Source organism: Anomaloglossus baeobatrachus, chromosome 5, assembly GCF_048569485.1.
Source record: "Anomaloglossus baeobatrachus isolate aAnoBae1 chromosome 5, aAnoBae1.hap1, whole genome shotgun sequence".
NCBI classification, from domain to species: domain Eukaryota; kingdom Metazoa; phylum Chordata; class Amphibia; order Anura; family Aromobatidae; genus Anomaloglossus; species Anomaloglossus baeobatrachus.
In genome coordinates this window covers 236,284,515-236,311,623 of record NC_134357.1, presented here as the reverse complement: position 1 = coordinate 236,311,623, position 27,109 = coordinate 236,284,515, and the positions used below count along the sequence as shown (strand labels likewise).

General features: G+C 47.0%; 3 protein-coding genes across 8 annotated transcripts in view; 1 reads left to right on the top strand and 2 right to left on the bottom strand.

Annotated features, from left to right (window-relative positions):
* Positions 1–1,224, bottom strand: part of LOC142311106 (gastrula zinc finger protein XlCGF66.1-like) — a 29,149-nt gene extending 27,925 nt beyond the window's left edge. Inside the window, exon 1 of the mRNA XM_075349221.1 lies at positions 1,150–1,224. The gene's annotated coding sequence lies outside the window, so the exon portion shown is untranslated. The remainder of the gene's footprint in view (positions 1–1,149) is intronic.
* The window catches only part of LOC142311107 (uncharacterized), a 148,229-nt gene that overhangs the window by 44,095 nt on the left and 77,025 nt on the right, over positions 1–27,109 (bottom strand). The gene's annotated exons all lie outside the window — the stretch shown is intronic.
* The window catches only part of LOC142311097 (uncharacterized), a 28,015-nt gene continuing 2,156 nt past the window's right edge, over positions 1,251–27,109 (top strand). The window contains exons 1-4 of one of the 6 annotated variants that reach the window (XM_075349192.1): positions 1,251–1,325; positions 2,120–2,268; positions 5,775–5,872; positions 7,586–7,694. In XM_075349192.1, the coding sequence (XP_075205307.1) occupies positions 2,154–2,268; positions 5,775–5,872; positions 7,586–7,694 (322 nt within the window). In that variant the 5' untranslated portion in view covers positions 1,251–1,325; positions 2,120–2,153. The other 5 variants (XM_075349193.1, XM_075349194.1, XM_075349196.1 and 2 more) reach the window with 5 other exon arrangements.

Sequence of the window (27,109 nt, the reverse complement as noted above, 5' to 3'; positions counted from 1 at the left end):
GCAGTGAGGGCATATGCTGACACACTGCAGTGCGGGTAGATGCTGACATTGCAGTGAGGGCATATGCTGACACACTGCAGTGCGGGTAGATGCTGACATTGCAGTGAGGGCATATGCTGACACACTGCAGTGCGGGTAGATGCTGACATTGCAGTGAGGGCATATGCTGACACACTGCAGTGCGGGTAGATGCTGACATTGCAGTGAGGGCATATGCTGACACACTGCAGTGCGGGTAGATGCTGACATTGCAGTGAGGGCATATGCTGACACACTGCAGTGCGGGTAGATGCTGACATTGCAGTGAGGGCATATGCTGACACACTGCAGTGCGGGTAGATGCTGACATTGCAGTGAGGGCATATGCTGACACACTGCAGTGCGGGTAGATGCTGACATTGCAGTGAGGGCATATGCTGACACTGCAGTGCGAGCAGCCGCGGGGCTGCCAAGGAGCGGGACACAAACTGCACGGGCACCCGACGGAGGTCACACGGAAGTGCTTCCATGCGGTTTCCGGGGATTTTGCGGACCCATTGACTTGTATTGAGTCAAGGTCCGCTATTACGGAACAGAATATGACATGTTCCATAATAACGGAACGGACATACGGCATCCGAGGTGCTTTTTTGTAGGATCGGATGCACACGGACGTGCTACCGTGTACCATCCGATCCATTGAAAAGATGGTCCTGTCTGTGGGTCCTCAAAAAAACAGGAACTGAACAGGACAAACGGAACGGTCATGTGAATGAGCCCCTGTGCAGTATGCATTGTGAAGTCGGCTGACAGCACCGCTGTAACCCTGTGATTTACTCAGTTTAACCCATTCCGCTAAGCTTTGTTCACACATTGCAGTCTGAATCCTGCTCAATGGATTCCAGGAAGCCCCTCTTTTGGCGATGAGACATTGGCATACAGCGCTTCTCCTGAATCATTGCTCCCTATAATAATATTTATTCATTTCCACAGCGCTTTACATACATTGGCCTATGGGCTTCATATTATACAAGTGAACATTAAGGATAGCTCCTGTTCTTATCGGAACACCTGTAGGGTCACACGTGGCTTATGTTGTGGGCACGAGTAACTTCCTCATACACATCAATCATTATTAAACGTTGGACGTCGCAATTATCCAACACTCACGCGTTTCACGGGATCCAGCGGCTGCAGCTTAGAACTTCCCTTTTGCGTGCCACAGGGCGGAAGTGACGCCACAGAATGCGCCGCACCCGGAAGCTGCTGACTGCTCATCTGATGAGACTTCCCCGGATCCCTGTTCTGCTGCAGCCGCCGGTGTCCTCCAGTCTGGAGCCTGCTCCGTACGTGTCTCCGCCAGCAGACGCTGAACATGTCATGTCTGGCCCTCCCTCCTCAGAGACGTCCCCTTTTAGGGACCACCATCATCACCCCTCTGCCTGACTCCTCAGAGATCACATATCTGCCATGGGTTAGCCTTCATTATCAGCACCAATGTCATGATCCTCTCTTACTGTTCCTGTCACACCCTGTGCTTTCTCATATTTTATCTAGTGGAGGGGAGCAGTCCATTACTAGTCATCATGAACATTTCAAGGGATTATCATTAAGGGGACTCTAAGATGCTGAATCTCACCCCTGTGTAATGTACTCACTGTAAGGATTCCACTCTGGTCGTGGTCGTCATGACAATTTGCACAGACAATAAAGCGCTGATCACTTTTTTTTTGTTTTTCGCAATTCAGATCATTAATAAACTATATCTGGCCAGCACGTTCTATCAGAATGAAGCAAGTGTGAACAGGTGCAAGCAGCTGTGACTGTAAACTGTACAAAACAAAAGTGTTGCCCTTCGGTGCACCAAGATATATGCAAACATATAATTCCGAGCATTGAGAGAAGCGGAAATAAACACAGGCAGCCTGTTCAGCTGTATGCAAATTGGTTATGAGCAGTAACAGGTTTGTGGAATCCTAACAGTGACATTACACGCAGCATTCAGTCCCCCCAAAGTTTTATACGTGACCTGGACATTCCCTTTATTACCAGTATGTACGTACCAGCTCTGTGACTGGAGAATATAGCTTACTTCATTAAAGGTTCTGGAAATGTACTTTAACTGACATTTATATCACAGGGACGGAGCTGAGCAGTTGTAAAAGAAAGTGATAATGGAGAAGGAGGGAGACGAGGAACTGACTGACATTAAACACGAAGAGTCAGAAGAAGAGGATGTTATCTGTGTGAAGCTCGTCCAGGAATTTAAAGAAGAAGATAAGCTTTCAGGTATCTGTAAATTGGAGGATTGGCCTTTAAGTAATCTCTGTAAATGGCCTCCCCGAATAATTATTTTCTGATGCTATTTTCTATAAGTGATTATGAGGTCACTATCTTTCTTGATCTGTTGAAAAGGTTATCCCCCCTCTTCTGTCCTAAAAAAGTGTTAAAGGGAATCTCAGGTTGTTGCTACCTCATCTGAGAGCAGCATACAGTAGGAAAAGAGCCTGTTTCTAACTATGTATCACTTAGATTACTGGGTGCAGCATACAGTAAGAAATGAGCCTAATTCCAACTATGCATCACATAGATTTCTGGGTGCAGCATACAGTAGGAAAAGAGCCTGATTCCAACAATGTATCACTTAGATTACTGGGTGCAGCATGCAGTAGGAAAAGAGCCTGATTCCAACAATGTATCACTTAGATTACTGGGTGCAGCATGCAGTAGGAAAAGAGCCTGATTCCAAATATGTATCACTTAGATTACTGGTGCAGCATACCGTAGGAAAAGAGCCTGATTCCAACTGTATATCACTTAGATTACTGGGTGCAGCATACAGTAGAAAAAGAGCTTGAGTCCAACAATGTATCACTTAGATTACTGGGTGCAGAATACAGTAGGAAAAGAGCCTGATTCCAACTATGTATCACTTAGATTACTGGTGCAGCATACAGTAGGAAAAGAGCCTGATTCTAACTATGTATCACTTAGATTACTGGTGCATTATACAGAAGGAAGAGAGCCAGATTACAACTATGTATCACTTAGATTACTGGTTCAGAATACAGTAGGAAAAGAGCCTGATTGCAATTATGTATCACTTGGATTACTAGGTGCAGCATACAGTAGGAAATAGCCTGATTCCATCGATGTATCACTTAGATTACTGGGTGCAGCATACAGTTGGAAAAGAGTTTGATTCCAACTATGTATCAAATAGATTACTGGTGCAGCATACAATGGGAAAAGATCCTGATTTCAACTATGTATCACTTAAATTACTGTGTGCAGCATACAGTAGGAAAAGAGTCTGATTGCAATTATGTATCACTTAGATTACTGGATGCAGCATACAGTAGGAAAAGAGCCAGATTCCATTGTATCACTTAGATTACTGGGTGCAGCATATAGTAGGAAAAGAGCTTTTTTCCAACGATGTACCACTTATATTACTGGGTATGACATACAGCAGGAAAACAGCTTGATTCCATCGATGTATCACTTAGATTACTGGGTGCAGTAGGAAAAGAGCCTGATTCCAACGATGCATCACTTAGATTACTGTGTGCCGCATACAGTAGGAAAAGAGCCTGATTCCAATTATGTATCACTTAGATTACTGGGTTCAGCATACAGTAGGAAAAGAGCCAGATTCTGCTGTATCACTTAGATTAATGCGCGCAGCCATTCTGACGCAATCAGAATTCTTAAATGGAGTATGAAGAAGAGCTGAGAAAGCTAACCCCACCCACACTATGTATAATTTCTGTAGACAGTGAGCTGCTAATCACAGGAGAGGCCATGGTCATACCAAGAAGCACACTAGAGTAGCTGATGTAGTCCAAGCATAGTTAAGCTCTTTGTGCTAAAATAATCATTTCAAGTAAAAAACAGCACACACCTTAGTAAGTGACACATTATGTGGCTAAACCCCTACCTTATGGTGTTCTCAGATTACATAGCAGAAACCTGCTGACAGATTCTTTTTAAATTATTTTGTATCCATTGAATAGAGTCACTTGCTGGGAACCCTAGCAATCCTGAGATCGGGGCTCTAGACCCCATAGAGAAAGTCAAGCGCTCTACTCAGTTTTCTTCATCAGTCCTATTGAGAATGAATGGAGTAGACGCCAGTCATGCACCTCCACTCCATTCAGGATGGGTCTCCAAAGCCTTTATTTCAGGATTGCTGGGGTCCGAGAAATCAGACCCCAAGTGATCAGCACGTTATCCCTTATTTTGTAAATAATGGATAACTTGTTTGTTTTTTTGTGAGGGTGGCAGGAGGACCCTTTAAAGGAAACCTAACAGCTGATACATGCTGCCCAATCTGTAGGCATGTATCAGGCACTGGCTATATTGATCTCAGCCTGGTATGTTTGACTCTGAAACACTGCAGCATGTCAGAGAGAAACATGCTTAAATACCCGGCCAGGGACAGAGATGCGCTATAGAATAGTCGCACTTACGGGTCCCCAGTGGCTTCTCCTCACCCGCTGCCCTACACTGAGAGGTCTCTGCCTACGTGTATAGGCTTGGTACCATGTTAGCTAGTTGAAAAGATTGGTTGTTCTCCGTAGGAGATACAAAATATTAATGTTGTAGTTTTGCTATCATAGTATACCGTGCCTGATGGAGACCTCAGCAGTCTCAAAAGCCTTGTAACGTCATTTATTTAAGTTTTGTTAGTCATTATGGTTCACCCATATTTTTTATTTTCTAGATCGATATTATATTGAGAAACAATGTTTCTCTCAAATACCTTGTGTTGGCAATAGTGCCTGTGAGAGGCGCTATTGCAGACCGCTGTTACCCGGTCCGTGACCTCAGGGATCCGGTGATGTCACGTCAAGTTCCTGACCCAAGGCCGGCCGCAGTGTCCGTGAGTGATGGGCTGTGGGCGATGTGTCACCACTCGTCACATCCCATCTACTCCCTCCTCCCTCACAGCAGAGCGCCTGCAAGCTGGAGACACGCTGAGCTGTGACGAGCGGTGACACATCGCCCACAGCCCAGTGACTCAGGAAGACTGATGTGACGTGTCCGGAACTTGACGTGACATCACCGGATCCCCAAGGTCACGAAGCCCAGGGATCACGGAGCGGGGAACAGTGGTCTGCAATAGCGCCTCTCACAGGCACTATTGCCAACATAAGGTACTTGAGAGAAACATTGTTTCTCAATATAATATTGATCTAGAAAATAAAAAATATGGGTGAACCACTCCTTTAAAAGGTATCAGAACTAGAAGATTTTATCTTTTGTTTATCCCATTGAGAGCAATCACATTGCACATTGTTCCCTCTTTGGCTCTAAACACTGTTCCTATATGGAATGAAGGTCTGTTATTGGCAGATCTTTGACTACAGGTTCACTACAGTGTCTGTGGTAGTCTGTACCTCATTATTTCTCCTCTCGTTATTTTGGCCTCTCAGATTTCTTGCTGTATACAATGTACATCTGATATACCAAGAGGTCAGTTCATGGAGGGCAGATTTCTAATACAGCAAACATAATCAAAGTGCAGATTACTAAACTAGCACTGGGCAAATGACAGGCATCAGCTATCTTCTAGACACATACTGAGGAGAGTAGTCGGGGGAGTCTTGTAGGACACAGTTTTGCATTTAGGAATTTACAAGGAAAAAGATTTTTAAAACCAACACTTCAACTATGTCTTTTATGGCTCCATCTCAAAATCCCTGACATTTTCTAACCAAATTGTAGCCTGAGCATTGTAGAACTAATTTGGTTGTACCTTTGCTTAGTATTTGTATGTGTGTTCCCTACAGATGGATCCAGTAACAGTAATTCACCAGAGAGGTGCTCAAGTCCTAATTATTCCTGGGATAGTCCAGACGAAAATAATGATACCCTACTGGATCATCAGGTAGACGGTGCCGAGGTCTTTTACCAAAGTAAAATAAACTTACCACTCTATCAAACTGGTATTTTGACTCTTAAAGGGATTGTCCACAGGATAGGTGATAACTGGCTGATCCGTGACAACTACACCGATTGGAAGATCAGGGAATTTTTATCACTGTTTACAAAATGACATGGAAGATCAGATGCCCAACTGCCGCTCCTTCATTCAACAACCCAATAGAAAATGAATGGAGCGCAGCTCACACATGCGTACTGCCGCTCCATTCTAACGGGTATGAAACATCCAGAGTGTTCCGATTGGTGCTGGTCCCAGAGGTCAGACACCCTCTGATCAATTATTCTGTGAGTAGATGATAAATTGTTTTCCCCTTTAAGGCCCCCCTACATATTTGCCGACAATCCAATCTGTTGGGTGCCTCTCAACTCCCCCCACCAGATGACGTTGTGGGAGAGAAGGATCCAGCTTGCTGAATTTCAGAGATAAGCCGCAGGAGACTCTCCCGAGAACACAAGAGTGTTCGGCTGAGCCAGGAATTTGGATGACATAGCCGATGACCGAATGATCTTTCAGCCAGCAGTTATGTATTGTCTATGGGGGCGCTTTAAAAGGATCTGTTCAATTTAGGCCATTTTACTAATTACCTGTGATCTTATATTTTTGTGATGCAACAACTTTTTTCGAAATTTTTTTTACAAACTGCTTACAATGATCTAGAATAACACAAGGATTCATGCTCACTTTGCCATTCTGCTTCCCTGGTCCATCCCCACCCACATGTCTCCTTTCACCTGGGCCGATTGATGTTGTGCTAACATGACGTGACTGCTGCTGCCAATCACTGCAGCTGCTAAACAGAGAATGAGGGGTGCTAAGGAAGCATTGGCACAAGAGATTGGTAAGGTGAGTGTTACTCTTTTTGAAAGCTCTGAGACCATTGTAAGCAGTTTCTAAAAGGAAAGAAATGTTTTCTTTTATCTCCCCTTCTTCTTGAAAATCTGACTCCTGCTGTTACTTGCCCACGTAATTTGAGCTCAGAAATTACACCCCCTTCTCAACCAGCTCAGTCTCTTCTCTATAAAACTGCACGTATTCTGGCATAAAAAGCTTTGAAAAGTCATATAACCTTGACGCAATACGAGGCTGTGTTAAATGTTTGAGATTTTTGGTGTTCTGATGCCGTTTTTGCCCAGGTCTGTTTGCTAGGTGAGAGATGAGTGTGGAGACAGCCTCTTGTAGCATGGTAGCATTTGTGCCTTTTCATGAACCAGTAGCATCTGACTCCTTCACATCTCCTCATCAAGAACAATGTGAACAATGCTGGTCTTAATGTACTGGGCCCAAAGAATTGAAGAGGAACCTGTCAGGGCAAGTTTACTACTGAAACTAGTGGTAAGGCCCTGTAAGTGCTAGTGATTCCTATGCTGTAGTAATCTAGAGCAGCAGAACCAAGAAATCAAAGCTATAAAGCCACATGCAGGTTAGTTTGGAAGTGCACTGCGGCCATGTCTTCTGAGTGTGTGATACACCCTTAAAGCACTTCAAGGCTAATTTTCATAGGACATGCGAATAATGGCTTAATAGTTCTGGGAGCCTCACCTACCCGAAGATAACTGTGTATAACATGAATAGGTGTGTTAGCTTTTTAGGGTGGGCACATCTTCTAAGCAGGTATTATTCTAAGAGTACTTTTCTGTCATTTATGTGTCTATGTAGAGTAAAGACTTGATGATCGTTAAAGTAGAAGATATAGATGATGATGAAGAATTCACAAGGGGAGATCTGTTATGGAAGGAAGAGGAAAATCCTTCCGATACAAGCACGGGTGAGCCAAACCATACATCAGGATATATTCCTATATGTATAGATCATACCAATATAGATCTATGAAATACATACTTTCCACTGTCTCTGGGTAACGGTGCATTCAGACAACCTATAACTGTACATGTAAAGGGAATTGTTACAATTCAGGTAATATAGAAAAGTGTTTTTTTAGATGTGTAATCCAACTATATCCTCAAAGACTAGCTTTGTAGATTTTCATTGTGAGCTAGATATCAAAATATTTCTCATTTCTAGTGTGTCAATGAGGATAAAGGCAGTATAGGACAGGCACAAAGCATATTGACACTGTAGGGTGTAAGGACCCCATAAACCTTACAAAATAATTAGCTAGACCTGACAATATCGATGTGATTGGAATGACCGTCTAGTGTGCATAGGTTCCTGCAGCCTGTCCCCTGACAGATTGTAATGAGGTCTATAAGGAGTGGGTGGTTGGAATTCAATTGCCTGATAGTTTTATTTGGTACAGAGAAAAACTGCTACCAGATGATTTTGCCAGAGGTTCTCTTATAGAGGACACAGGGACACTTGACCGAGCTCTCTTCTGCATGGGGAAGTCAGTAGAGATAGATGTCAACCAAATGATGGTTTGACTGACCGCTACCGTCAGCTTTAATGATAACTGAAAGGGTTTATTGCCTTACTGTAGAGGCTCTGACAGACTTGGTATGCAAGACATATCTTCAACTAGAAGTAGTACTTCTTAGGCTGGTTTCACACTACGTTTATTTAACATCCGTCCTTAACGTTATTTTAGCGGACAAGCGGATCCAGTGCAAATGCGTTTTCATTTCAATGCATTTGCAATGGACTCGCGTTAACATCCGTTCACCTGCGTTTGCCTGCGTTATAGTGAGGATCCAGTGACTTGCAGTTTTTTAACATGTTTCAAAAACGCTACTTGTAGCGTTTTTGAGCTCCGTCCAAATACTGCAAATTGCTGGATCCTGACTATAACGCACGCGAACGCATGTGAACGCTGGCGTGCTGATAGACAGGATCCTGCTTTTGTACTGAGCATGCCCAGAAAGTACTGAGCATGCCCAGAACCAGTCTCGCGTGATCTGTCTCTCTCTCCTCCTCCCTCCCTCACCCTCTCTCTCTATCTGTCTTTCCCCCTTCCTCCCTCCCTCCCTCTCCCCCACCTGAGAGCTGCGGACACTCGTAACCAAGGTAAATATCGCGTAACCACTTATCTTAGTTACCCGATGTTTACGTTGGTTACGTGTGCAGGCAGCCCTGCTCCTAGCAGCTGCAGACACTCGTAACCAAGATAAATATCGGGTATCCAAGGCCGATGTTTACCTTGGTTACCAGCGTCTGCAGCTGTCAGAAGCCTCCTCCCAGTCTAGTTCCCCTCACTCCCGATCACATGACTCCAATGCCCGCCCCTAAACATCCAGTGCAGGATCCTGCAAAATAACATATGCGTTTGCATACGTTAGGCTGGTTTCACACTACGTCTTTTTAACATCCGTTGAAAACGTTTTTTTAGCGGACAAGCGGATCCAGTGCAAATGCGTTTTCATTTCAATGCATTTGCAATGGACTCGCGTTAACATCCGTTCACCTGCGTTTGCGTGCGTTATAGTGAGGATCCAGTGACTTGCAGTTTTTTAACATGTTTCAAAAACGCTACTTGTAGCGTTTTTGAGCTCCGTCCAAATACTGCAAATTGCTGGATCCTGACTAAACAGCACGTGAACGCAGGTGAACGCTGGCGTGCTGATAGACAGGATCCTGCTTTTGTACTGAGCATGCCCAGAAAGTACTGAACATGCCCAGAACCAGTCTCGCGTGATCTGTCTATCTCTCTACTCCCTCCCTCACCCTCTCTCTCTCTATCTCTGTCTTTCCCCCTTCCTCTCCTGTCTCTCTCCCCCACCTGAGAGCTGCGGACACTCGTAACCAAGGTAAATATCGCGTAACCACTTCTCTTAGTTACCCGATGTTTACGTTGGTTACGCGTGCAGGGAGCCCAGCTCCTAGCAGCTGCAGACACTCGTAACCAAGATAAATATCGGGTATCCAAGGCCGATGTTTACCTTGGTTACCAGCGTCTGCAGCTGTCAGAAGCCTCCTCCCAGTCTAGTTCCCCTCACTCCCGATCACATGACTCCAGTGCCCGCCCCTAAACATCCAGTGCAGGATCCTGCAAAATAACATATGCGTTTGCATACGTTATTTGCTGTAAAAGCAGGATCCGTACTTCCGCTAAAAAAACGTTTTCAGCGGATGTTAAAAAGACGTAGTGTGAAACCAGCCTTATTTGCTGTAAAAGCAGGATCCGTACTTCCGCTAAAAAAACGTTTTCAGCGGATGTTAAAAAGACGTAGTGTGAAACCAGCCTTAGAAATACATACTTAGGGGGGCGTGGCCTGCACGCTGATGGCACTGGTCACCTAGGAACTGAGCTCCAGCCACAGTGACTCAGAAACAGCTCAGAACAGCTCACCAGAGACTCCAAATTCTCCCTGCATGGTGGGTAATCACAGAGATAACCCCCTGGAGCTAGATATGACAAAGGGAAAGTCCCAAAAGAGGCCTTCTCCAGGGAAAGTGACAGATTTCTTTATCAGTGCTGGAAGAGATAAGATGGCCACATCCTCCTCCACTGCTTCAACACGCTCATCCAGGAGGGGCTCCACGGCTGCTACAGACCTTGACACTGATAATGCTGACATTCCACTTACAAAGCACACGATGCAGAAGCTTCTCAGTGCCCTCCGTGCCTCACTGCAAGAGGACTGGAAAGGCATGGTAGCTGAGCTGCGTGGAGATATTACAGCCACAGGAGCCCGCACCTCTCACATTGAAACAAAGATGGAGGAGCTCACAAGATCCCATAACAGCCTCATAGATGCCAATGCAGACCTGGAAGAGCAAGTACAGGGGCTGCAAACTAAAATCCTGGATCTGGAGGACCGATCTCGCTGGAACAATATAAGAATAAGAGGGATTCCGGAGGTTATACCAGACGGAGGATTGCAGAGCTTTTTGTTATCCTTGCTGCAGGAGGCCTTGCCAGATCTGGGCCCAAATGATTTCATAATAGACAGGATTCACAGAGTCCCAAAACCAAAATTTCTTAATGCTGAGGCCCCTCGGGATACCTTAGCTCGCCTGCATTTCTACAAAACCAAGGAAGCCCTGCTACAAGCTCTGAGGAAGAAGCCATCCGTGCCTGAGAAATTCCGCCTTATATCCATTTTCCCTGATCTGTCTGCTGGAACTCTGGCAAAACGGAAAGAAATTTCTCCTTACACCAAGATCTTAAGAGATGAAGCTATCGCCTACAGATGGGGCTTCCCTGTCAAAATTCTGATCAGCCGGGCAGGGAACACCCACGTGTGTCACTCGCCAAACCAGCTGGCTAGGCTTTTTTCTTCGTGGAACTTGGTGAATCTCCCAGACAGATCTCCGAGAGCCGCAGGGCCATCCCGCAGGGAGAAAATTAATGAAGAGTGGTCCGTACCGTGAGTTATCTAATATTTCGAGTCGTGGTTGTGACTTAGTTATTTTTCTTGAAGGCCCTCTGGATATGGTTCATCCAGGTCCTTCTGGCCCCCAGGGCGGCAATTTCCTATCATGCCGCTGGTCCTTTTTTGGACTTTTTTTTTTCCTTTTGGACAAATGTTGGTTATGCGTGTTATGTTCTACCTAACCTTCCTTTCCCTCCTTGCAGTCTTAGCCAAGAGACTCTAATTCTAGCATAATGGTGTTAAACTGTATGTCTATAAATGTAAAAGGTCTAAATTAGCCAGCTAAGAGGTCTATGTTCTGGCGGGAAGTGTCAAGATCAAAATGTGATGTGATTTGCGGACAGGAATCACATCTTCTCCAAAATGAAACGTATCGGCTGAATAATCCTAAATTCCCATTTATTATGCATGCATGTGGTAAAAAAAAAGGCGGGTGTATTTATTTGTGTAAAAAATAGTGTCTCTTTCACTATGCTAGCCCAGCACTCAGACCCTGACGGCAGATATGCAATTCTAAATTGCTCCATAAATGGGTCCAGGTATACTATTGCATCTGTATATGCCCCCAATACAGGCCAGATCTGTTTCTTGCGCAAATTCCTGATTAAACTCTCAGCAGTCACGGGAGGTAAGCAAATAATTTGCGGAGACTAAAATATGTTAATGTCAAGCTCCTTGGACAATTCGAATGCTGCTGTACAGAGGAAAGAGATGAGAGTAGTGGTCTCAGAATGGCACCTTCATGATATATGGAGATACCATCATGCAAATGAAAGAGACTACACATACTTCTCACCTCGGTTCCTCTCCTACAGCCAATTGGACTATTTTCTGATAGATAGTACACTTATTACAGACTGTTCAGATTCTAAAATTGGAATAATATCATGGTCGGATCATGCCCCCATTTATTTGACTATTCGAGAGCAAGATCGCTCGCCTATATTTGACCGGTGGCGAATGAATGATTCCCTTCTAGCTTCCAAACAAGTAGCTGAGGAACTAAGATCTGACCTCAACGAATTTTTCAAATTTAATGATAATAACAAAGTAAAAGAGAAGTCATTGTGGTCCTCTCACAAAGCTTATATTAGGGGGTCATTCATAAAAATCGACACTAGGGAGCAAACAAGACGTCAGGCAGCTTCCAAAGCTATCCTAAACCAAATCAATTTCCTTGACTCTCTTAATAAATCCTCCCCAAGTCCCTTTGTTTCGAACGATCTCAGAAAACTAAGACTACAGCTCCGCCAATTGCTCTTGGTGGACTATGAGAAAAATTTGAGAGCTTTTAAGTTAAAATTTTATGCCATGGGTGACAGGGCAGGACCCTTATTAGCCATCAGAGTCAAAAAAAGAGAAGTACAAAAAATTCACAACCCAACAGAAATCGCCAATGCATTTGCTGACTTTTACCAATCACTATACAACCTTAAAGATGACCTCACCGCCCCAAAGCCCTCCCAAGACACAATTAGTTCCTTTTTAAATAGCATTAACCTCCCCCGGTTATCCACAGATCAGCTAAAATTGCTCAATGTGCCCTTCTCTATACAAGAAGTTCGCCAAGCAATTAATTCGGCAAAAAGAAACTCAGCTCCTGGCCCACACGGGCTCACTAACACATATTATAAACAATTTACTAACATTCTGTCCCCATTTATCCTGAGAATCTTCTCCTCTTGGCAAGAATCAGCAGCTATCTCGCCAAGTAATCTTGAGGCCATAATAACTACCTTACCTAAACCGGGAAAACCCCCAGCAACCCCCGGAAACTTTAGGCCCATATCCCTTTTGAATTGCGATGTAAAATTGTATGCAAAAATTATTTCGGCCAGGATTCATAAAATTCCTCCGAAACTAATTGCTCCAGATCAGGTGGGGTTTGTGGCGGGCAGACAGGTGAAGGATGGAACAAGAAGGATGCTGGACCTGATCGCGCTAGTTGAAAAAAGGAAAACCCCCAGTGAGCTCCTGTCCTTAGACGCAGAAAAAGCGTTCGACAGGGTACACTGGGGATACCTGAAATCGGTACTAGATACGTTTGGATTTGAAGGCCCTTTTATATCAGCTATAATGGCACTTTATTCTAGTCCCAATGCTAAGGTATTGGCGTCCGGGTTTATGTCTCGGAGCTTTGAAATCACTAAGGCTACTTTCACACATCAGTTTTCTGTATTCAGGCACAGTCCTTTTTTTTCCTGATCCAACGGATCCTGAAAAAAAGTGAAAACCGTATCCACCGGATCCGTTTTTTTAACGGATCCGTTATGCCGGATCCGTTAAAAAACGGATCCGGTGGATACGGTTTGCATCCGTTTTTGCATCCTTTTCGTCCGTTTTTTGGCTGGATCCGTTTTGTTAATTACATTGGAGCATGCTCAGTTTAGAAAAACGGATCCGGCGGCCGCATCCGTTTTTTACCGCATTACGCCGGATCCGGCGTCCATAGGCTTCTATTGTAAAACACGCCGTATCGCGCCGGATCCGGCGCGATGCGTTTTTTTTGCCGGACAAAAAAACGTTGCAAGCTACGTTGCCTCCGGCCGCCGCATTAACTAATTTTGCCGCATCCGGAAAAAAACGGATGCAACGCAAAGCCATCCGGTACAATCCGGTAACAATGCAAGTCTATGGGGAAAAAACGGATGCGGTACTGGATCCGTTTTACCCGTTTTTTTCCGGATTGAACCTGATGGCAAAAAACTGATGTGTGAAAGTAGCCTAATGGGACACGTCAAGGATGCCCCCTCTCCCCTATAATTTATGCTCTCACCATAGAACCCTTGGCCCAAGCCATTCGTGAGTGTCCGCAGATTTCAGGAGTGAAAGCGTGCAAGATGGATCATGTGATCAGCTTATATGCAGATGATGTCATCCTATCGTGTACCAATGTGGTGGTGTCCCTGAAGCATATAATGGAGATTTTGTCCTCTTTTTCACAAATCTCGTACTACAAACTAAACGTTAATAAATCCCTAATTTTTCCGCTTTTCCTGCCTCCCGCTACCAAAACCGCCTTATCTCAGTTATACCCCTTTAAGTGGGAAGAGGATGGCATCCCTTACCTGGGTATTATACTGGCCCCACATAAAACCATAATTAAAAAAAAAATATGATAGCTCTACATAATTCACTAGAAAATGAACTTGCCCGCCTCACTCTGCTTCCCCTGTCCTGGATGGCAAGAATGCAGACTTTCAAAATGATATGTCTCCCAAAAATCATCTACCTCCTGCGATGTCTTCCCTTGGCAATCCCACGCCGCTATCTATCTAAAATCCATTCACTAATGGGAAAATTCATTTGGGCTGGGAAAAAAACAAGAATAGCCCTGCGCTGTATGCATGCACCATTGAATGGCGGAGGCATGGGTATCCCAAATATTCTAACCTATCATAGAGCTGCCATTTTGGAGGCGGCTCGTGACTGGTGGAAAAACGAACTAGACCAGAGATGGTTGCAGATCGAACATTCCTCAATCAATTGTCACACCCCTAAACAGTTCATTGAATCATTAATTCTAGCCCCCTCTTCCCATGGTGATCTTCTTCCCACAACAGCAACACTGAAGAAAAATTGGAGTGAGTGGAGTTGGAACAGTGTCACAAGCTTTAAGACCAAATATCCTCCTGAGAGCGCTTGAATCCTTCATCCCAAATTTAAACCTTACCTCATGGGTAAAAAAAGAGCCTGGGGTGTTAGCGGGCCTATATAAAGATGGAGTTTTACTTCCCTACTCAGAGATGTGTGAGAAATTCAATCTTCTTCGGCACAGCTTGTTCCAATTTTTTCAGTTGCGCCACTTTCTCATAAACACTCCAATCTTCTCCAACCCTCTAGTAGCTAACCCCATCTCAATTAAAAACTTCTTTCAAAACAGTAAAATTAAGGGCCTCTCATACGTCTATAACTTACTAAATGGCCCGCTAGATGATAAACAACTCTTCTACATGCTTAAATGGGAGAAGGATCTTTCCGCCCCACTCCCAACTCAGGCCTGGCACTCTGCCTCAAAGTGGATCCAAAGATTTTCCTCATGCCTTAACCATATTGAACAACTAAAAAAAATCCACCTGAGATGGTATAATTTCCCCACCAAATTAGCAACCTTTTCTCCAAATACGTCCCCACTGTGCTGGAGGGGCTGCAACCACAGAGGTACTTTAAGTCATATGTGGTGGTTCTGCCCAAGGACCTTTGAATTTTGGAATTTAGTTTTTGAAATGACCCGGGAGATCAATGGTCTCCGGATCCCCCTGTCTCCAGCCCTCGCCGTTCTACATATGGGTATAGAAACAATTCCTGACTCCTTTAAAACCATTATCTCCCATTTCCTTATTGCAGGTAGGCATTGTATAGCTTACAGGTGGAAGTCCCCGCTGTCCCCAACTAGGACAGAGCTAACAGACAGGCTGAATCTACAGTGGGTATATGAAACGAGTTTAGCTTCTAGTCTGAAAAAGAAAGAGGCAGTGCTGGAACAATGGGCCCCCTGGGCGACTTCTCCATATGCCGCGGCTCTCCCGCAACCTTCTAACCCCCCACAGTCGCCAGGCTCCTCTGAACCTTGAAGTAACTTAGAGCTGGCCCCTTGAGACAGATAACCCCAGGGAAAATGCTAGACTCACTAAGGTAATTTATCTATATGGCTGCTCACCCCCTTCTCCCCCCCTTTCCCCCTATGTTTTTCCTTAGTTATCCCCAGTTCGTACTGTAGGGGTATTTAATGTCCCACAATGATATGTTGATATATCCTATATGTACTCTGTTTTTGTATTGTTACCTGTATGGGGTGTGACATGGTCAAATTTCTTTGTTATATGCTGGAAATTTAATAAAATCTTTATGATTAAAAAAGAAATACATACTTAGGGAGTGCAATTGATCATATAACACATTTTTCTTTTAAATTCAGTATGCTTGGATAGCGTAGAGAAGCTCTGGAGAAGGACAAAAGTAGACACAAAATAGCTTCTGGGAAAGGCTTAATATAAGCCATGGTGGTGCTCACCTGAAGGTGTTATGTGCAGATACAGTAGAGGGCTCATTTACAGAGGCCCTATTACAACCCCATACAACACAGAATGGTAATATGTTTTTTTTTGCATGAGTCCCAATTCTGATTTTGTTAAGCTTCATGTAAGATGTAATAGGTAGGATTTATCATTAAGACTAGAGTTGAGCGAGTACCTATCTATTCGTACTCGCTATACCCATAATGGGTACTGTCTAATACTTGCATATGCATTCTGAATAGCGTGTGCAATGCAAGTCAATGGGGAAAACTCGCAAAGTAACGAGTAACCTGAATGCCGTACTATTCCTGCGAGTAGCAAATAGTGCAGAATTCAGGTTACTCGTTACTTTGCGAATTTTCCCCATTGACTTGCATTGTACACGGTATTCGGAATGCATACGCTAGTATTAGACAGTACTCGTTATGAGTATAGCCAGTACGAATAGTTAGGTACTCGCTCAACTGTAATTTAGACCTTTCAGTCACTGGGAAGAAAGTGAGTATTCTGTCTTGGTAGCCTAACGCTCGCCATACACATGGCTGTCAGCAAAACAATGTAATCTCGGCCAATGTCCCATATACAGGAGCGCTCCTGTGTTCTTTGTGTTGGAGGACCTGCACAGTGAGACACATACAATCTACACTGTGCAGAAATGGCCACACCAAAGATGGTAGAAAATTGTAGTTGTATAGTAACGTTATGGAGAAGGAAAGTCCTGACAAGGCTTATGCACCTAGATATTTGTTATACTCTTGTATGCAAAATCATTGAAGTTTCCATTTTTAAACTTCTAAAACCAAGGTTAGACACAAGACGTTTCGAAAAACAAACATAGTACTGTTAATACTTCTCTTGTTATGCTGACAGCATTCGCCATGTTCCAATAAGGCTACATTCACATGACCGTTCCGTTTTTGCGAGCTGCAAATAACGGTCCGTTATTTTCACGGATGCATCCGTGTGACATCCGTTCCATTCCATATACGGTCCGTGTGTCATCCGTGTGCCTTCTGTTTTTTCTTCATCGTTCCTTATGGGAGACCCAGACCATGGGTGTATAGCTTCTGCCTCCGGAGGACACACAAAGTACTACACTAAAAAGTGTAGCTCCTCCCTCCTAGCATATACACTCCCTGGATGACCAAATATAGCCAGTTCAAAGCTTTGTGTTCAGGAGGCACACATCCACACATGCATTCTCATCTGATTTTGATTTTTGGAAAGAGTTTGAAGAAAAGCGGGTCCAACCACTGGACTCCCGGCATGTCCCTTCTCACCCCACTGTGTCGGCGGTGTTGTTAAGGTTGATTTCAGGGCTGGAGCCTTACATGCCGCGCTCCTTCACCATCCCTCTGGCTCTGGCTTGAAGTGGGAGCCAGCACGGTTCTCCCTGCCTGGCAGGAGACCGGTCTCCATCCGCAGCCCTTTCAGGATCCTGCCGGACGGAGCACTCATCCCTCAGGGACCTGGCCCTGCGTCTCACAAGCTAAGTATCTGAGACGTTATTTTCAGGGGGTCCCTTGTACTTTAATGTGGGGGAGAGTGTGCTGTGTATGTATTCTGACATTCCCGGCCGGTTCTCTGGTTTTCACCCGAGAACCGCGCCGATGGTGCCTGATTGCCGGCCGCATGGTTAAATCTAGGCCCCGGCTTCGCCTGAGGCCTAGTTTCGATTTCACTGCCCCTGCATGTCCGTCATGCAGAGGGACAGTGCGGCTCCGCCCAGCGGCTGTTCGGCACAGGGGAGAGACACTCCTCTCTGAGGAAAGTTTCCCTCCCCTGTATATCTCCTTGGCCCTCCGATCCCGCTCTTAGAGTAGGCCCCGCCCCCTCTCCTCGCTCCGGCACCATTTTTTCAGCGTTCTTATGCCATGTCTGCACAGCGATCGGCACTGACTGCAGCATCTCTCTGGGGGTCCGGGCTGTGGGATCTGGAGGGCACAGAGACAATGTCAAACGGTCTGGCAAGCCACAACCTCCGGTTGTGGACCTGCTTATATACTGCTTATATACTCTGCTGGGGGTCATTCTGCTCAGAGCCCCCACTTCAGCAGCATGTCTCACACGAGAAGTAAGGCTGCAAGGCTCTCAATATGCACTGCATGTAGGCTCGTACTGCCTGTCCCGAGCTCATAACCACATTGTGATTCCTGCTCTAACATGGTGGTGCCTCAGCCTGGAGTCTCATCCCCAGTGGTCCCTCCGGCTGCTCCGGCTCCGGTGGCTGAACCCCCGGCTTGGGTAGAATCTTTCTCTCCATGGGACAGCTGTCCCGGACTCTGCTGAGCATGCATTAGCCCCCTTCTCAGGGTGCCTCTGCTGCTACGGCTCGCTCAGCAAGGCCCACAGAGGATTCTTCTTCTGGTCTCAGACCCCGTCCTCCTCAAAGGAGACGCAGGGTCCCCTCTCCTTCCTCGTCCAGCGGCTCTGATTCACAAGCTGACTCGCAGGACGAGGAGGATCCCTTTACTGGGGGCTCGGACGCTACCTCCATGTCCCCCATTGATCTGTCCAAGGGTGACGCAGATATTAGTGTTTCGATTGCGTACATTAATTCTGTACTGGACCTCAATCCGCCAGTATCAGAGGAGCAACCCTCTCTGGCAAAAAAGGCACCAGTTTACCTTGCTTAAGAGAACAAGGAGTGTGTTCCTTAACCACTCCAGTTTTCAGGCCACTGTGACCAAGCCCAGGGCCTGCCCTGACAAACGCTTCCCAAAGCGTGGTTCTGATGACCGTTTTCCCTTTCCACCAGAAGTGGTCAAGGAGTGGGTTCATTCACCAAAGGTGGACCCTCCGGTGTCTAGACTCTCAGCCCGGACAGTTGTATCAGTGGCTGATGGCACCTCTCTTAAGGATTCCACTGTCTGCCAGGTTGACCTTCTGGCCAAATCTGTATATGAGGCGGCAGGGGCCTCGTTCTCCCCATCTTTTGCAGCAGTGCGGGCTCTCAAAGCCATCTCTGCTTCTCTAGAGGAGATGCATTCCCTCACCAGGGACTCTATGCCCGAAATGGTTGCCCTAACTTCCAGGCTTCAGTCTTTTCATCCTATGCCATGTCTGCCATGCTGGAGACTCTCACCGCACTGCGGTGGCCTCGGCTAATTCCCTCGCTATCCGCAGGCTCCTGTGGCTTCGAGAGTGGAAGGCAGATGCTTCTACAGAAGTTCCTTGCTGGGCTCCCTTTTGCTGGGACCAGACTATTCGGTGAACAACTGGATGAAATTATTAAGGAAGCTTTTGGCAGGAAGAGTACTTCCATGCCACAAACCAAAGGGCAGGAACCAGTCGAGGTTTCGTTCCCTTCGTTCCTCCAACTGGTCGTCCTCTAAGCCCTCGGCCTCGTCCGCTAACTCAGCCAAGGACCGTAAACCCAACTGGCGCACGAAACCGCGTCCTCAGAAGACCGCAGGAGCTGCTGCCACTAAGGCAGCCTCCTCCAGACTATCTGGCCGCGCCAGCAATGTCCTTGGTCGGTGGCAGGCTCTCCCATTTTGGCGACGTGTGGTTTCAACACCTCTCCGATCAGTGGGTGCGGGATACCATCTCCCACGGCTACAGGATAGAATTCTATCCAGCCCGCCAAACAGATTTTTTCTGTCAACTCCCCCCTGCTCCAAGGCCGCCGCCTTCTCACAGGCCGTGGCATTCTTGCAGGCCAATGGAGTAATCGTACCGGTTCCCGACTGGGAACGGTTCTGAGATTCTACTCAAATCTCTTCCTAGTCCCCGAAAAGGACGGTGCCTTCCGACCTGGATCTCAAGCTTCTCAACAAGCATGTTCAGGTGCGGCATTTTCGCATGGAGTCTCTGCGATCAGTCAATGACCCAAGGAGATTTCCTAGCATCCTTCAACATCAGAGATGCCTATCTGCATGTGCCAATCGCAGTTTCACACCAGCGTTGGCTACGTTTTGCAATCGGAGTGGAACATTTCCAATTCGTGGCTCTTCCCTTAGGGTTAGCCACGGCCCCTCGAGTATTCTCAAGGTCATGGCAGCAGTGATTGCAGTACTGCACCTCCAGGGGTTGGCAGTGATCCTTTTGTCCTGGACGACCTTCTAGTCAGGGCTTCATCCAGTGCAGACTGTTAGCGGAGTGCCTCGCTCACTCTCACCACTCTAGCCAATTCGGGTGGCTTGTCATTCTGTCCAAGTCCACTCTGACTCCGACCCAGAAGCTCATGTACCCAGGGACGCAACTCGTGACTCTGCCGGCACTTGTGAAGCTGCCCTTAGTCAAACAGCAGTCCCTCCTCTGGCGGTGCGCTCTTTGCTGAGGCCCCGACGTCGTTCCATCAGGCACCTAATGCAGGTGCTGGGTCAGATGGTGGCGTCAATGGAAGCGGTTCCCTTGCCCAGTTCCATCTGCGTCCTCTGCAGCTGTACATTTTCCGCTGTTGGAACAAGCGGACTTCCTCCTTCCACGGGTTGGTGGCTTCGCCACAGACCAGGGGCTCCTTTCAGTGGTGGCTTCGGCCCCTCTCTCTCTGTCTCAGGGACGCTCCTTCCTGGCCCCGTCCCGGGTGATCCTCACCACGGATGCCAGTCTATCCGGCTGGGGAGCAGTATATCTCCACCATGGAGCGCAGGACACTTGGACTCCGTCCGAATCAGCCCTCTCGATCAATGTGCTGGAAATCAGAGCTGTGCTTCTAGCTCTCTTAGCCTTTCACCATCTGTTGGCGGCCAGGCACATTCGAGTCCAGTCAGACAACGCGACAGCGTTTGCCTACATCAACCACCAGGGCGGGACACTCAGCCGCCTGGCAATGTTGGAGGTTCAACGCATCCTTCAGTGGACGGAGGACTCAAAGTCCACCATATCCGCAGTCCACATCCCAGACGTGGAAAACTGGGAGGCAGATTATCTCAGCCGTCAAACCGTGGGCTCTGCATCCGGCAGTGTTTCGGTCAATCTGCCGCAAGTGGGGCACTCCGGACGTGGATCTTCGCTCCACGATCCTCAGGCTTTGCAGCAGACGCACTGGTTCAAGATTGGTCCCAGCTTCGTCTGTCTTACGTGTTTCACCCTCTAGCTCTTGCCCAGAGTCCTGCGCAAGATCAGAATGGAGGGCCGTCGGGTCATTCTCATTGCTCCAGACTGACCCAGGCGAGCTTGGTACCCTGACCTGCTCCATCTGTCCGTAGAGGTGCCATGGCATCTCCCGGACTGTCCAGACCTTCTCTCACAAGGTCCGTCTTTCCGCCAGAATCCTGCGGCTCTCAGGTTGACGGCGTGGCTCTTGAGTCCTGGATCTTGACGACTTCTGGTATCCCTCCTGAAGTCATCTCCACTATGACTCTGGCTCGGAAGTATCCCTTGGCCAAAATCTATCACAGGACCTGGAGAATTTTCCTGTCCTGGTGTCATTCTTCCGGCCATGCTTCTTGGCCTTTTTGCCTTGCCGACCCTCCTGTCCCTTCCCTCAAGGGACAGGTCTCGGCTCTGTCAGTGTTGTTCCAGCGGCGTATCGCCCGGCTGGCTCAGGTGCGCTCCTTCATGCAGGGCGCATCTCATATCATTCCGCCTTACCAGCGGCCTTTGGAGCCCTGGGACCTTAATCCGGTCCTCACAGCTTCCGGAAACCCCCCTTTGAGCCTCTTAGGCTCTGTGCGCACTGGGAAATGGAATTTTCTTGTGAAAATTCCGCATGCTCTCAAAGATTACCGCACCCGCGGTAAAAAACCGCGGGAAACCGCACCCGAAATCCGCATGCGGTTTGCTGCGGTTTTACCGCGGTATTATTCGCGGTATTGCCGCGGTTTTGCCGCGTGCGGGTTGGGATGTGCTTTATTGCATTCAATGCAATAAAGCACATTGAAAAAAAAAAAAAAAGTCATTTAATTCTGAGATAGTAGATAGAAGAATAGATAGAGGGATAGATAGACAGACAGATAGAGGGACAGATAGAGGGATAGATAGATGACAGATCGCTGCATTTCCCACGGTCGGCAGTGAGTTCACATTACCGGCCGTGGGAAATGACCGGTAATTACCTCTGCTGTCTGCTGCATTCAGCGCTGTGTCTGTGACAGTCGCGGCTGGATGTCAGCAGTGCAGGACGTCGGACCTGTGGATTACGCCGGAGCTTTGTTTGGGGGGGTTAATAAAATGGTGAACGAGGCTTGTTTGTTTTATTTAAAATAAAGGATTTTTCGGTGTCTGTGTTTTATTCACTTTACTTACGGGTTGATCATGTCAGCTGTCACATAGACGCTGCCATGATCAAGCCTGGGGTTAATGGCGGTGGTCCCCCATCACCATTAACCCCTTGTATTACCTTGCCACCACTGCTACACGGTGGCAAGAAGAGCCGAGGACACTCCGGTAGTGCCGCATAATGCATGCGACAGTCCCGGGGCAGCTGCGGCTGATATTCGCGGGAGGGGGAGGGAGGCGGGGGACTTTAACCGTGCCCCTCTCCCTCCCCAGCCTGAGAATACCGGCCCGCCGCTGTGTGCGTACCTCGGCTGGAAGGTAAAAATACAGCGGAGCCCACGTTCTTTTTTTCCTATATTTCCGTTTTCTTTCTATGTGTGTTCTATGTGTCTGTGTCTATGTGTCTGTGTGTGTCTGTGATGTGTGTGTGTGTGTTTACAGTCTGCTTTGCTTCCTCTTCCTGTAATGACATCACTTCCCTGCAAAACCGCAGACAAGCGATGCACATTACCGGAGGTAAACCGCTAAATACCGCAGGGAATAACGCAGGAAAACGCAGTGAACCGCACAGAATTTGCTGCCTGCGTTATTCCCTGCGGGATTTCATGATTAACATTGGAGTCAATGGAGTGCAATCCCGCAGCGATGTGCGGAAAAGAAGTGACATGCACTTGTTTTTGCTGCGGGATTCCCGCAGCAAAACATGCAGCTGTCAAATTCCGCCTAGTGCGCACAGGATTTTTTTTCTCCATAGGATTTGCTGGTGATTCACTGCAGAGATGTTATGAACATTTTCTGCAGCGAAACATGCAGCAAATCCGCGGAAAATCCGCGGCAAAATCCGGTAAGTGCGCACATAGCCTTAGGGAGGTTTCTTTGTCTTGTCTTTCACAGAAAGTGGTCTTTCTAGTGGCCATAACTTCCCTCAAGAGAGTCTCTGATTTGGCTGCACTCTCTTCGGAGTCACCTTTTTTGGTTTTTCATCAAGACAAGGTGGTTCTCCGTCCGACTCCGGACTTTCTCCCTAAGGTGGTTTCTGCTTCCACCTTAACCGGGACATTTCCCTGCCTTCCTTTTGTCCGGCTCCTGTTCATCGCTTTGCAAAGGCGTTGCATACTCTGGATCTGGTGCGGGCGCTCCGGATCTATGTGTCTCGCACCGCTGTTCTTAGGCGGTGCACCTCTCTTTTTGTGCTGACCACTGGTCAGCGTAAGGGCCTCTCGGCATCTAAGCCGACCCTAGCTCTTTGGATTAGGTCGGCCATTTCCGATACCTACCAGTGTATTCAAGTGCCTCTCCCGCCGGGGATCAAGGCACACTTGACCAGAGCTGTCGGTGCCTCTTCGGTTTCAGGCACCAGGCTACGGCTCAGCAGGTCTGTCAGACTGCCACTTGGACTAGTCTGCATACCTTTTCGAAGCACTACTAAGTGCATGCTCATGCTTCGGCAGATGCGAGCTTGGGCAGACGCATCCTTCAGGCGGCTGTCGCCCATTTGTGAAGTTAGGTTTCGCCTACTTCTCAGTTTTTCTGTTTATTCCCACCCATGGACTGCTTTGGAACGTCCCATGGTCTGGGTCTCCCATAAGGAACGATGAAGAAAAAGAGAATTTTGTTTACTTACCGTAAATTCTTTTTCTTATAGTTCTGACATGGGAGACCCAGCACCCTCCCTGTTGGCAGTTTTCTTGTTCCGTGTGTTTTCACCGGCTGTTGTTGTAGACAGGTTCCGGTTGTTCCGGGTTTTGCTCTATCTCTACATGTGGGTGGATGTCCTCCTTCAGCTTTTGCACTAAACTGGCTATATTTGGTCATCCAGGGGGTGTATATGCTAGGAGGGAGGAGCTACACTTTTTAGTGTAGTACTTTGTGTGTCCTCCGGAGGCAGAAGCTATACACCCATGGTCTGGGTCTCCCATGTCGGAACTATAAGAAAAAGAATTTACGGTAAGTAAACAAAATTCTCTTTTTTTGCAGACCGCAAAAAAACGGAAGCAGCAAGAAAGATAAATAGATGAGTAGATATAGAGATGGATAGATAGATACAGAGACAGAGAGATAGAGGAATGAATGACTAGAGGGATAGATAGATAGATTAGATAGATGAGAAAGACATATATAATGTCCCACCTCCCTGCATATTCTAAGCTGGCACCCTTTTGTGACTTTCATGTGGCACTAAAGGGTGTTTAGCCTTGTATTTAAAAAAATAAATAATTTAAAAAAAAATGACGTGGGGACCACCCTATCTTTTGTAGTCAGCTAGGGTAAAGCAGACGGCTGCAGCCTGCAGACCACAGCTGCCAGCTTCACCTTGGCTGGTAAGCCATAACAGAGGGCACCCCACGCTGTTATTTTACATTAAATAAATAATTTAAAACAAAAAACACGGGGTCCCCCCCAAATTGGATCAACAGCCAAGGTAAAGCGGACAGCTGTGGTCTGCTATTTTCATACTAGGGAGGTCCACTGTTATTGGACACTCCCCAGCCTAAAAATAGCAGGCTACAGCCGCCCCAGAAGTGGCGCATCCATTAGATGTGCCAATCCTGGCGCTTTGCCCCAACTCATCCGTTGCCTTGGTGTGGTGGCAAACGGGGTAATATATGGGGTTAATGCAGATGTGTAATGTCACCTGGCATCAAGCCCTGGGGTTAGTGATGTCACATGTCTAATTGACAACAAAAAAAGTTATATTTGAAAAAACACTCCCCAATACATTCCCTTTTTCACCAATTTATTGAAAAGAACAATCAAATCCGGGTCTGGCGCAATCCAATAAGGGGGTCCCACGACGATCACTGTCCCCATAGTCACTGTCCCAGTCAATGAAGAACATAATGTTCCCCATTGGCTGGGAGAGTAGTGCAGTGACCTGAGCTAACATCAATAGGTCAGCCCAGGTCACCGCGGAGGATGACGAGCGCTGCTGTCAGGAGGTTAGATGAGATCATTACCTGCTGTGACGATCTCCTGCTCTCCTGACGTCAGCGCTGTCACTGACTACTATGCCCACCGCGTTCACAGCGAAGAATCGCAGGAGTCTGTGACGTCACCGCTAGTGACAGTCTCGGGCCGCCCGCGAGACTTGATGTGAGAACGCGGCGGGCATAGAAGGCAGTGACAGCGCAGACGTCAGGAGAACAGGAGATCGTCACAGCAGGTAATGATCTCATCCAACCTCCTGACAGCAGCGCTCGTCACCTCCGCGACTGCTCGCACTGCAGTGTGAGAAGCTGCTGACACTGCAGTGCGGGCAGACACTGACACTGCAATGCGGGGAGACACTGACACATTGCAGTGCGGGCAGCCGCGGGGCTGGAGCGTGACACAGAGTGCACGGGCACCCGACGGAGGTCACACGGAAGTGCTTCCGTGCGGCTTCCAGGGATTTTGCGGGCCAATTGACTTGTATTGAGTCACGGTCCGTTATTACGGAACAGAATATGACATGTTCCATAATGACGGAGCGGACATACGGCATCCGATGTGTTTTTTTGTAGGATCGGATGCACACGGAAGTTGTTCCATGTGACATTTTATCCTACACAAAAGACATTGAAAAGATGGTTCTGTCCGTGGGTCCGCATAAAAACAGGAACTGACCAGGACAAACGGAGCGGTCATGTGAATGAGCCCTAACTGTAAACCTACTTTTGTGTTTTCATGTTTGTAGGATCTGTTACACGTTTTATAGAAAATAACCCAGATTCAGCTGATCCACTGAGATGGGTTTAAGTAAACTAGGAGTTATTCCCTATCCACAGAATAATAGATGAGTTTCTGATTGTTGGGGTGGTTCTGGCTGAACGTAGCGGTGGTCTATCATGTGCTCTACCTCTCCATTCACTGTTAATGGGAGCGCTAGAGATATCCTAGCCTTGTGCTCGACTGGTCTTCAGCACTCCCTTTAGAATGAATGAAGCCGCAGTGCACATGATCGACCACCATTACATTCAGCCAAGGATCTTCAGAGCCACGGTTCTTGGGATTGATGAGGGCCATAGTAGTTGGAACCCCAGCGATCAGAAAATTATTCTCTATCCTTTGGACACATGATACATTTCAACTTGAAAATACCCCTATAATAAAAGGGAGATATTTATGAGCTAAATATCAGGAGCACCTGCACAGATCAGCTGTTTGTTACTTTTGCATTGGTGCAGAGCTCTGTATACTATGTAGTGGCTGCTCTCTGGTGATGGAGCTCAACTCTCAATGAAATGAATAGGAACTGAGCTGTAGCCGCTACGCAATGTATTGGGCTGTGCGTATTTGGCTATGTACAATGTTCACATTTGACCAATGCTGGATGACCTCATATGGATGACCTGTAGTGATGGATGAACGTGGTTAGCACGTCTTTTCTCTTGATTGAGTATTAGCATGCTCTGGTAATCGCAGAGTTCGGACAAGTATTGTTGGTGCTCGGATATTTTGTCCGTGAAACAACGACCACAATGGACAGGATTGCTTCACTGCACGATGTTTGCAACCACCCCAGGGAGAGCCAGTCGCAATCTCTCAATGGCTCTCCCGGGAGATAAAACAGTGTTCTCGGACTTAGGGGTACTTCTCACATAGCGAGATCGCTGCTGAGTCACAGGTTTTGTGATGTACCAGTGACCTCATCAGCGATCTCGCTGTGTGTGACACTAAGCAGCGACCTGGCCCCTGCTGTGAAATCGTTGATCGTTACACACTGTTCTGGTTCATTTTTTTACTCA